Raw genomic sequence first — 12336 nt, 5'->3', positions numbered from 1 at the left:
ACCAGGAGGAATTCACTGGCACAACTCCTGCTTTCATGGCCATGAAGTCTAACACTGCTCAGAAGCCAGGTTTAGATTCTATTACAACATCAAAGTTAGTGACCTAGCAGGTCGGATAGGAGTAAGGAGTAGTAGAAAGCTCTCTTGAAGAGACTGGCAGAGATAAGACTTGTTCCTGATGAAAATTTGCCATCTGGACAAACTGCATTTTTTCTAATCATAACAACACAGAAAACCAGGACTACAAAGTTACAATCAAGATATTAAAAACAAGTCTTACCTTTTAACTGTTTTCTAATAGGTTTGCTTGGTTCAAGCCATCGCTGTGAAATGAAAAACTATTAGATGGATTAAAATATTTACAAATAAATACTGTTTCTTTATGTGCATGTGTGTGCATGAATACGTGTGTATACATATATGTGTATGCACATATGTATATATATTTATACATACATATACATGCACACACATTTATTATTAACTGTACTTACAGGTGAATCTACTGAAGTTTCATTTTGCTGTAAACCAAAGTATTCCTTCTCTGTCACACCCAACTGGTTATAGGTCATATCCAACAAAATCTGTCCAGTGTCTTGTTTCTGAAAATGAGAAAACCTTAGAAGTGAAACTCTGCAACTCTTATACATTTTAAGATACAATTAACTGAAATATCTTTTTTTGAATGTAACTCATGAATAAAAATAGCTGTTAATTCATCAATTCAAAGTTTCGCAGCAATAAAAACTTTATTCTGATAAAAGTTTGGTTTTCTTTCCAAAATACATTAAGCACATGAAATTTCCGAATGTGAACTGACATGTATTGCAGCCCTTGAGGCGGGGGCAGCAATTTAATTGTAAGCAGACCACCTCTCTCTTGCCCACAGTGGGAGCAATGCCCTTCTCTGGAGTGGTAGCCTGCAGGGATGGCTTACAGACACATGAGGTTGCTCTGGTCCCTGCTGTCACCACCAGCACACTCTGTTTCCACATCATCTGCCAAAAGGCAAGTGAGTATACACTAGGATGGGGGAAAAAAGAAGGAGGATGCTGTGCTCCAACCATAAGATCCTGTACTTCAGCCTGTACTCTCACCTGCCTCTCCGCCTTCACATGCTCAGCTGTCATTCAGTGACCCCATTTTCTGCATAGATGTCTCTCATGACAGGTATCAGAGAAGAATTGGTGCAACAGGAAATTACAGGCAGCAGAAACCATAAGTGTAAGGTATAATTTTTCCCAAACCAAAAAGGATCTCCATGCCATGGCATTGTGGAGAACAGATTAACCAACTTTTACCAAAGAACTCTGTGAACCAGTCCTATTAAAAAAAAACAAACCAACCACAAACCACCAACCACAAAAAGAAACAAACAAAATCCCCTCAACAAGACTGCAATCCTAAATATGCTAATAAGTAATAAGTAGCTTGCTGTATTGGGTCTGTGTGGCCAGGTTCTGGTAGCAGGGGGACTACATGGGTGGCTTCTGTGAGAAGCTGCTGGAAGTTTCCTTAATGTCTGGTAAAGCCAATGCCAGCTGCCTTCACGACGGACTCGCCACTGACTAAGGCCGAGTCAATCAGGGATGATAGTGATGCCTCTGTGATAACATATTAAAGAAGGAAAAAAAAACTTATTGTGCAGATGTAATTGTGGCCAGAGAAGAGTGGAGTGAGAATATGTGAGAGGAATAGCTCTGCAGACACCAAGGTCAGTGGAGAAGGATGGGAAGGAGGTGCTCCAGGCACCAAAACTGAGGTTCCCTTGCAGCCCATGGTGCAGACCATAGTGGGGCAGCTGTGCTCCCACAACTCATGGAAGTCCAGGGGTGAAGAGATCCACCTACAGCCTGTGGAGAAGACCCATGCCAGAGCCATGCCTGAAATAGGGCTGTGAGCCCATGGGAAACCTGTGCTGGAGCAGGGTCCTGGCAGGGACCTGCTGACCCATGGGGAGAGGAGCTCAAGCTGGAATAGATTTCCTGGTAGAACCTGTGGCCCTGTGAGGTCCCACACTGGAGCAGCCTGTGCCTGAAGGATCGCACCTCATGGTAGAGTGACCCATACTGGACCAGTTCGTGAAGAACTGTTGCCTATGGGATGGACTTACACTGGAGAAGTTCATGGAGGACTGTCTCCCATGAGAGGTATCCTACACTGGAGCAGGGGAAGAACTCTTCTCCCTGAGCAGTGGCAGGAACAACATGTGATGAACTGACCATAACCCCCATTCCCCATCTCCCTGCACTGCTGGGGGGGAGGAGGTAGATCCTGGAAAGGAGGGATGAGTGGAGGGAAGATGTTTTTAAGATTAATTTTACTTCTCATTATCCCACTGATTTTGTTAGTAATAAATTTAGTGAATATCCCCAAATTCAGTCTGTTTTGCCCATGACAGTACCTGGTGAGTGATCTCTCCCTGTCCTTATCTCAACTCATAAACCTTTTGCTATAATTTCTCTCCCCTGTCCAGTTGCAGAGGAGAGTGATAGAGCAGCTTTGGTGGGCAACTGGCATCCAGTCAGAGTCAACCCACCACACTTGCAAAACTGTTTGGCATCTTAGCTCTCGATTTTTAGGTACAGAATTGCTAGATAGAATAAAAATCAGACCAGTTTGCTTTGTATTTTTTCTATTCAAGAAAAATCACAGAAAACTAAATTTTTCAAATTAGTTTGAGTGAGATTTTTCCAAATCTCACCCTTAAAAGCAGAAACAAATAGCACACATTTAAAAAAAAAAAAACAAACCAAAAACCAGACCAAAACAAAAAACACAACCAGAGGAAAAATTATTTAGACTGTAAAAGACAAGCACTTTGTTCTGGAACAAATTTCTTAAAACCTGAGCTCTGGCTTCATCAAGTTCTGATTTTTTGAACAAATTTCTTAATTTTTAAAAATAATCTCTTGAAACAAAGGACTTCATGCACAAGCGTGATAGTGACAACATTTTTGTGGGTGGTCCTCATCTTGCTCAGTTCATAAGAGTGTCTACGTAATAAGCCAACCCAATTCTTTGCTTAGACCTTTTTTATTATACAACAGATTAGTAAGTCCAATTCAGAAGACAGATTTTTATTATTTTTTTATAGGGTACCACACTGTTGTGATTGAGTGCTTTAAACAGTAATATATTCCATAGTCTTCCCTTATCTCATAGAAGCACTCTTCCTATTTAAAAAGATGGGAAAAGAAAAACAAAAATTCAAGCTAAGGACACCCACCTGGCCCACCTTATTTTGGAGGATGGAATATTATCCAACATTTTCTACTGCTAAAGCAGAACTAGCATCTTATTTGTGACTTGAATGCTCAGTGTTACTACCTCAGGCTGTTGGCCTCCTGTGAAAAGCTGTGCCCATTTTTCGAGTAAAGTCACATGTGCAGAAAACAATGTAGGCAACACTCGACTGTTGAGAGTACCCTTTCCCCTCCAGCAGTCTCCCAGCTTGTTTAACTTTCACAACAAACAATTGAGGTCTCACAATAAATGTGAATCCACTCAGGCCTGTAGGGCTGTGTGGGCACTAAAAGCAGCAGCTCTGTCCCCTCCTTCTTCCCCAGCTGCACATTCCCACTCCTCTCCTTTCAAACAGGCTACCATTCCATAGGATAGTAAAACCATGATAGATCAAACACCATTTTTAAATGAAATAGCATAGGTCTAGAATTCAGCTTAGAAACTGAACTCTTGGCAACAGGTGAGGATCACATGACCATGCATTCCTTGTCACACAAAGCCATGGCACCATGCACCTGTCAGGCAGTTCTGTCCAGCACAATCAATGAAACTGCCTTCACAATAAAGACTGAGATTTGTCCATCAGAAATTATCCCTATATGTACACAAGAGGGCCCTACGGAAACAGCAGATGCCACCCTAACCCTCTGAAATAATGGGCATTTCCTGACATATATAAGTTCGTCTTTAGCACTGCCTTAGTAGATATACCACATTCATTTCCCCAGGGTTGGGTTTTTAAAAGCAAAATGTTAAAACATTTCCAAGTGACACCACATGACACCTGCAAAACAACAACAATCGCACCACCTATGCTGCATACTTTTGACAGGATCTAAATGAGCAACTGAAGTTATATTGTGACTAAGAGCAGTAATTACAGGGGCTGGGACAGATACTTTGTTGAAAGAAGGTGCCCAGGAATCTCAGGTTTCATTTCAAATTGGGCAGGACAAGACCACAGAGGGCAGATTCTTCTGCTAATTTTTGGTTTGAATTTCAACAGTTCTTATTCCTTTTGGTCTCCTTTCTCTGCAACAGCATTATCTCCTAATTTCCTTCTATTTTTTCATGCTTCTAGTCCTTCATCCCAATTCACATGCCTTCACCTTCTCTCTCCTCACCCCTTCACAATTGCATTACCCCTCTTCCCCAGCATACATGAATTGCTAAGCCTTCTCATTGCTTACCTATAAGCAAGCTCCCTGCTATGATATTCCTGCTCAGCAGTCACAGTTCTCTCTGCAATATTCCCATGGGTCTCCTAATCCTAAAACCAGCTGCTCAGCCAGTACTAGACTCATTCACCTACATACCTACTATTTACTTCTCTTCCTAGGAAACATGGAGATGTTTCCTAAAAAAAAAAAATAATTTCTAACACTACTTTTATGTGGTTACAGTTCTTGCCCTCTGATGTTAAATGCACAAAGTTGCTTTCACAGTGCCTAGATCAAGCACCCACTCCAGAAATCTAAGCTAAGATGTCCTTTTAAATTGTTCAAGTGTTCTGTTAAAATTTCCAAAGATAAAGGTTTTTGTTGTTTTTCAATACATGTTTATTTCCTTTGTTTTGGCATTATTTTAAGAAACACCTGAATTACTTTTCAGCCTATATACCTAAAAATGACCCCACAGCTCATGCTGCACAATCTTCAATCTAGTTTGCCCATAAACAGTCTTGAGACCTAAGTGTAATGTGAGGAAGGCTAAGGATGTCACATCACCACTTTTGAATTTTGACGTGCTTTCCGATACAGATCGTGGCCACAACATATTCTAATATTACTATGTGTAAATATTACAACACATATTTTCACTCCCCTGTGCCATAGGAAGAGGGCAAACCAACATAACAGTGCTCAGCTATACTGGGCATTAGAACCAAGTTCTCCTTAACCCTATCAACCATTAGAGCAAGTAGCTAAGACGCTCCTAACAAAGTTCTTGCCTTTCTACAATGACATTAAAAAAATTATGCACTCTCGTCACTAGCCTACACTGTTACAATGACACAAGCTCTTAAGATAATTTTAAGAATTTTTAAGTTTTCTAGTGAAAAGAAACATTTTCAAGACGTTTGCATGTTTCTACTCTGAAAAGAATTTTCCATCTATTTCACCTTCACAACATCTACTAATCCTTATTCTGAACTGTTAAAAGCTCTGTATCAGCCACCTCATAACCACACATTATTCACCTCCATTTAAATCTATCTTCAAATCAATTACAATTTATGTTGGATAGGCCAAATATTAATATTTAAAGCAGTCATAATTAGCACCTATTACATTCTAACTGCGTCAAAAAAAATTTCTACTATATTTAGGGAATTTAGATTAGTCAAGTTCAATGTCTAGTAAGTCAAACAATTGTGAAGAGGAAAAAAAATGCCTTTTTTTTTTTTAATGTCAAATAGTGCCTAGAAGTTGGGGTGATCAAGACTCACTGTCCTAAGAACTGCATAAACATAAGGTAAGACTCTTAGTTCTTTAGAGTGAAGGTGTAAATATGCATGTAAAGTTTTTCAGTTTGTTAGCTTCTATAAGTTAATTAGTACAAAGAGACACTTTAAGAGGACAGTGAAACATATTGCACCTCTGCCTGTCCCTCTCCTCTACAGAAGTTTTGCCCCCACTTTCTGGCAATGATAACCTCCCACTTAAACACCACCTAAGCTTTTGCAAATTCAGTCTCACTTCAGACACAATACTCACCACCCCTCATGTGCTGTTTGAGGTCATCCTTTCCTAATTCAGTCTGTAACACTCACCCACAAGCAAATAGACTGTGTTCTTTGGTCCCAAAACACCTATGAGCCTGAACAAAGTGCTACAACTTTCTTTCCATTTCCACACTAATTTTACACACAATCAATTTATTTGGTCTTCTGCTAACTCTATCCTTTTCTCTTACTGGAATTTATTTACCCATATGATACCCGCTCTTATTCAGAGTATGGAAGATTTTGTTCAGCCAAAATAAACAGAACAGCCTCTTCTCTCCTAAGGCCCAGTCTTCTGCAGAGCATCCTAGTTTTGCTTTCTATGCCTGCCTGACTGGAATTTCCCTCTTTTGCCTGCAAGTAGCCAGGATCCACTTATGACCTTCCCTAGGGGGTGGCCTCAATGCCAAGATTAACACTGTTAATACTTCCTTGACACAGGCTGAAGAATCCTGCCTGGTGCATAGTAGCACTCACCTTTTTCAGAATGTTAACACATGATCAGCCCAGCCTGCAAACTACCAGTGTTCTCCTCTTCTATTGTTAGCAACTGAAAATTGATCTTAAAAAAATATTACCTCATCTTATAAAAGCTATTAGTTTACACTACTGATTTCCCTCACTGCAATTACTCCTTGTTCAAGATAGCCTACTTGCTACCTGTATCTTTTTATTGATAATAAGGTCTCAAACCTCAAATTTTTGATTTACTGAAAAAGATTCAATAGCAACACATTAATGTCCTTGCACTGTTTAACACCTCCTTTTCAGCAAGATCTACTGTCACCTCTCAAGCCAACTCCCTGCCCATCCCATAACTTTCTAGATTCCATACTCAGTAGCGCAGTATTTTCCTATATAAAGGTCATACAAAATATTTATCCAAGGACAGAGTTTTGACACAATGCATTTCTTCTGCCTCAAAAATGATTTAAAATAAACATATATATGAGATTAGTCATTTCAGTTCTAACTTTGGAAAAATATCTCCTTCCTTTAATTCTTTCCTTCAGCATTTATTATTAAGTCAGGCCCCACAAAGGGCTAAGACTAACAAGCCTGCTGTAGGGTGGTTCACTTTCTCACTGTCCTCAAAGGCATCATCAAATTTCATGGTGTCTTATTGTTTTCCAGTCATAGAATATACTGATCTGGCTCAATATAAACCTAAATATTTGTTGCTAGCCTGGGACTTTTTACAGCAGTTCTTTCTCTTTCGACATGCGGGGACACAGAGTAGCACTAAACTGCCTTATATTATCAAACAATATCCAGTAGGAAAACTTGGTGAGAAAGATACAACAATTCTGCATTATTGGATTCTTCTATGAGATGTTTAAAATTATAAAACTCTGACCCACAATTAAAAAGAACCTTTAAGGCTTGTATCTCTGTTATATTAATTATAAATATACCAATATTATTATAAATATACCAATAGTAATTGTTTGTGTTAACTTTAACAATCATGTTCCTTCTCAAATCCTGGAAGGAGCTTAACTGGGCTGGCAGAGAAGGAAAAACATTCCTTACAATTTGAACACTACGTCCTCCAACTTATTGAATTATTATAGCCTCATCATCTTATTTCTAGAAGGCAACCCTATTATTAAAAGCCAACTACTCTAAAAGCAAAAATCACAGGTACTTAGTTAAAAGTGTCAATTCAGAAAGACAATGTAATACAGAAGTCATCTGATGCTATAAATTTTATCCTTTCACAAAAGTCAGTTTACTGGAAATTGAGAGGTGAGCTTCCCAAGTGGTCATTCCTGCTAAATGAGTCAAAGTAGAGCAAAACCAGAAAATTCTTGCATGTTTATATGAAAAAATACAAATAAATTTGCATTATTGCTCAATATACACCTATTAAACACACTCAAACATGGCATGTGAGCGCATTCTGTATATATTAGAATCACAACTAGCATTTTCTCCATGTGGAAAGCCTACGCATTATAGCCTTAGAACAAGAAAGAGGTAACATCAGAGACAGAGGTGAGTTAACCTTACCACAAAATTCAAACACATCAAATTTACTGGGAGGCTTCAAGAAAACTTGGATAAAATTAAAGTCAAGAGCAACATTCAGTACTAAATGCAGTCAAATCTTTATCTCAAATGGGGTTTTGAAAGAACATTTCCAACTGTTAGCTTACAAGCACCTTTTATTCTTTGCCTGGACTTTGGACATGTTCCATCTAAGTACTGAAGCACTTAATGGTGGAAAGACAAGGAAGGCCATTTCAGCCTTGCATAGTTAACATACATTTCTCTTTGGACTGTAAGCAATGTAGTGGAATGTGTCTGTCTGTACTCCCATGTGAACTTTCCTGATAATGGTGACCTAAGAACAGCACATGCAGCAAGTTACACTCATTAACTCTTTGCAATACCATCAATACAAATTTCAGATTCACCAAAAGTGCAGTATAAAAACCTTTAAATAAAAACAATGAACAAAAAAGCCAAATCACTTCACTACTCTGCCAAAGCAAAAAATCCAGGAGAAAACTGGCACTGTTCTCTTGCAACTAAGTCTTTATTTACAGTTGGTCAGGATACTGCTATTCTTTGGGCTAAGTGCTTAATAAGAATTTTCAGGAATCAAATTATGCAGCTATCTTCAGGTTTCTCAATAGATAGAAAGTCCCTCTGGTCATTTCCATATGCAAAATCCACCTTCCTTCTTCCTTTGTCCAGATTTAGGGTATTTGATTTTCATTCACCCTGCTACTGAAAACCACTGGAAAATCAAAATACCATTTAGCAGTCCTATAGGTATAACTACAAAAGTGCCATGAGCCCATGCAATTTGCTAACTAAATTTGATGAAAATCAGCTTTGTGGGCTCTATAAAGACCCTGTTGTTACAGAATGAAGAGAAAGATAAATCTCTATTCTCCCTGTTCTCTGAAAGGTTCACTATTCGAAGATACCATGAATGTTCTACCATCACTTTAAAGATCTCTCTTAGCAGTAGTTCAAAATTTCAAAATACATAAGTTGTTTTCAGTGTCAGGTTGTAAATTTAGACTATTTAATCTATCATCTTTGTATTGAATTTAAATCCAGCCCATATTTTGTAGCTTTGAGCATCTGTGCATTGTCAACAAGATACTTGAAATGGCAACATAGAAGAATATCTATTTGTTTAAAATTAAAGTAAATTCATCTCAAGTTTCCCTTACCCTTAATGTTTCTTTTCTTTGATGTTGTTTTCCTATATAATCTCCTTGCTTGGAAAGAAACCTTGTTTTTGTAAGAATTCCATGTTCAGGTGGCTGCTACATGACAAAGCAATGCTCAGTATTTTTCAGTACATTGTCATTAGAAAGGGAGAAGTTTCCAGTTCCATTTATATTATTGAATGGATAAAGACCAAGATTCAAGTACACTGATTTTCCCTGTTCGCTTTCCACTATTTGTCATAGAAAAGTCTATGAACATAAATCATACTTATGTATACATGAATATTAGACTAATACTAGTTCAAAGTGCAACATATATCAAAACTTGAGCCTTCACAGATCAGAACCCAGTACCACTAGACCCCAAACACACCACCCAACCTTAGTTTTCCACTGATACACTGAAATTCTTTTAAAGAGAAAACACTACACCCTATGCTTTAGAAGAGATGACCCTGTTCAGCTCCAGGAGAGAAAAATTCAACAGATTTCAGCGATACTGGTAAAAACTGATAAAGTAAAAAACTAGAAGGTATATTTACAAAATTCACAAGACATAGTAAGTCTTTTTATCCAAGTATCTTGTATGTATGTCTAGTCACTTTGGAAAGCACCTTCATTTTAATAATATACTACTAGATTATTAAATACATTGCTGTCAATTTGTCTTCTGGATAATTGTGCCATGTGATATGCATATTTATTTTCTTAAAAATATAGAATTATCAGCTAAGTTGTCATCGAGAAATTAATTAAATGTGGAGAAAAACTTCTTGATATGAGAAACAGTTTCTCTAAAGCAACAGAGAAAGACTTAATTAGTGGGGAAAATCTGTTCAGAGCAAAACTTACTTTCCTTCAGTATGTGCCTAGCTGATTCCCAGACTGACCACAGACCAGAGTCACTCTTTGCTTACAGACACAAAACTGAACGATTTTAGCAACTAAAATAAACACAGAGTCAGGCACAAACCTCACAAAGCCGAATTTTTCTGCTATTGTAGGCAGAACTTGGTTGCGAATTTTCTGCAGCTGGCTTCAAACCCTTTTGAGAAATGGACCTTGTGATACTACCAGAGCATGGCAAAAACTATTCTTAGGCAGACTTCAAGGTTAGATAACCAGGAAGGGCCATCCTGGCAGATAAGTGCAGCCTCCCTCAGTACCAGTATGACAGCTCAGTACTCAAAGAAATAAATCTGCTGTGAAATTTCCTTTTTTTAGCCCATAACACAGTGGGGCAGCCATGCTCCCTGCTTGTTTTCAGTAAAGCAGTAATGAGTCCTACATCACTCCTACACGGTTCAGCATTACAGCTGTAGCAAAGGAGGTTCTTCTAATTCTTGGATGCAGGAGGTAACCAGCAGGGATACCCTAGGGGTACGCTGAAGGTAGGGAGAGCAATCAGCTGGGTTTGCAGTTTCAGAAAAATCAGAATCATAGAATGGTTTGGGTTGAAAAAGACCTTAAAGATCACCTCATTCCAACTCCCCTGCTGTGGGCAGGGACACCTTCAAGTAACCCAGGTTGTTCAAAGCCCCACCCAGCCTGGCCTTGAACACTTTCAGGGATGGAGCACCCACAGTTACTCTGGGCAACCCATTCCAGTGTCTCACCACCCTCACAGCAAAGAGTTTCTTCCTAATATCTAGTCTAAATCTACCCTCTCTCAGTTTAAAGCCATTTCCCTCTTGTTCTATCACTAAATGTCCTTGTACAATCACTACATGTCCTTGTACAAAGTCCCTCTCCAGCTTTCTTTAGGTACTGGAAGGCCTAACAAGGTCTAGCCAGCTCCTTCTCAATGGTTCCCATATTGTGGTCACTGCTTAAAGGATGAAATGAGAAACAATTTTCACTTGTACAGTGCTGGACTTACAGCCTAGCACTAAATGTAAAGCTGTGTAAACACTTGTTTACAAAGAATGAATATACTACTACGCATGGATTTAAAAACATTTTGAATTCCTCATTTTTCACAGATCCTTGTGCGGGGGGGGTGGTATATGGTAATTATGCCAGCTCACTGACAGATAAGGCAATTCTTAGGGCATACTAGAGACAAACAATTGTATACTAACGTGTTGCTCCTTCTCTTACATACCTACTCACCTTGTACTGTGTCTCCCAATGTTAGCTACTTCATAGACACACACATATATGCATATACATACACAGCATATAAAATATATACTAATACAAGACTAATTCTGTATATATTAGAATGAAAATAATATATTTAACCTATCAAATAATTCCTACTTCAACTAATATCCAATAGACAAAGCTATCAGTCTGCAAAGTGAACTGTAATAAGACTTGGGAAAATATAACTTTTGGGTGCAGTTTTGAATCTCCTGTAAGAAAACATTGTGTAATCTAAAAGATGTAACAACACATCTTCCTCAGCAAAATGCTTCTTCTCAAATAGGGTATATTGGATAAAATAAGTATCATATACACAAATACACACAATTCTATTTAAATTCATCTACAGGTTTTTTTCAGGGTCAGATAATTTTAATGAAAGTTGCTTGACAACTGAAGCTATTTCCTTTGTTTTCATTTAAAAATGAGCTAATATTTTTAATCAATACTAAAAGTTATAAACCGAAATATTGCTAGAATAAAATACAGTAAAAATACAAAGTGTAAACCTCCATTAATCCTCTTTCCCTCCCCACACCCAAATAAAGAGGCTATATCGAAGTACAAAAGACTGAACAAAACTGTCCTGCTAAGTCACAATGTCTTCACTATTCACATCATCTTTGCATTTCAGAAAACATGTAACTGACATCACTGCAGGAATTTACAAGGCCTCCTCCTTTTTACCAGTCCTTTAATGGGAGAAAAGGAGGAGCACATCCAAATTTGGGGGTTCCTTTTAAATATTAATTACTTATTCATAGTTGACAATGATCACCAGATCTCTTTCTTTGTGGTTCCCATATCATACACAAGACTTTTTTCCAGATACAATCCGCATGCCATGATTTTATGATATTTCAGTTGGTTGACTTGAAAGTAAATTAAAATAGCGCTTCATAAACCCATTACGTAAGCAGTAATTCTGCAATTGGTAATGGCAAAGTTACGTCTTCTACATCTTTGGGATACACCAAGCCTCGGGGTCCCACATTTGATCTCCAGCTTTCAAACAGATTTCTATGT

General features: G+C 38.2%; 1 protein-coding gene across 4 annotated transcripts in view; it reads right to left on the bottom strand.

Annotated features, from left to right (window-relative positions):
• PTPN3 (protein tyrosine phosphatase non-receptor type 3) overlaps positions 1 to 12336 on the bottom strand; it is a 163757-nt gene that overhangs the window by 82849 nt on the left and 68572 nt on the right. For 3 of the 4 annotated variants that reach the window (XM_064659957.1, XM_064659941.1, XM_064659948.1), the window contains exons 3-4: positions 495 to 602; positions 281 to 338 (exon numbers count right to left, since the gene is read on the bottom strand). In XM_064659957.1, the coding sequence (XP_064516027.1) occupies positions 281 to 338; positions 495 to 602 (166 nt within the window). The remainder of the gene's footprint in view (positions 1 to 280; positions 339 to 494; positions 603 to 12336) is intronic. The other variant, XM_064659942.1, reaches the window with a different exon arrangement.

The sequence above is a fragment of the Pseudopipra pipra genome, chromosome 1 (assembly GCF_036250125.1).
Source record: "Pseudopipra pipra isolate bDixPip1 chromosome 1, bDixPip1.hap1, whole genome shotgun sequence".
Classification (NCBI taxonomy): Eukaryota; Metazoa; Chordata; class Aves; order Passeriformes; family Pipridae; genus Pseudopipra; species Pseudopipra pipra.
The sequence above is the reverse complement of the archived record's forward strand: the minus strand, read 5'-3'. Positions and strand labels throughout refer to the sequence as shown.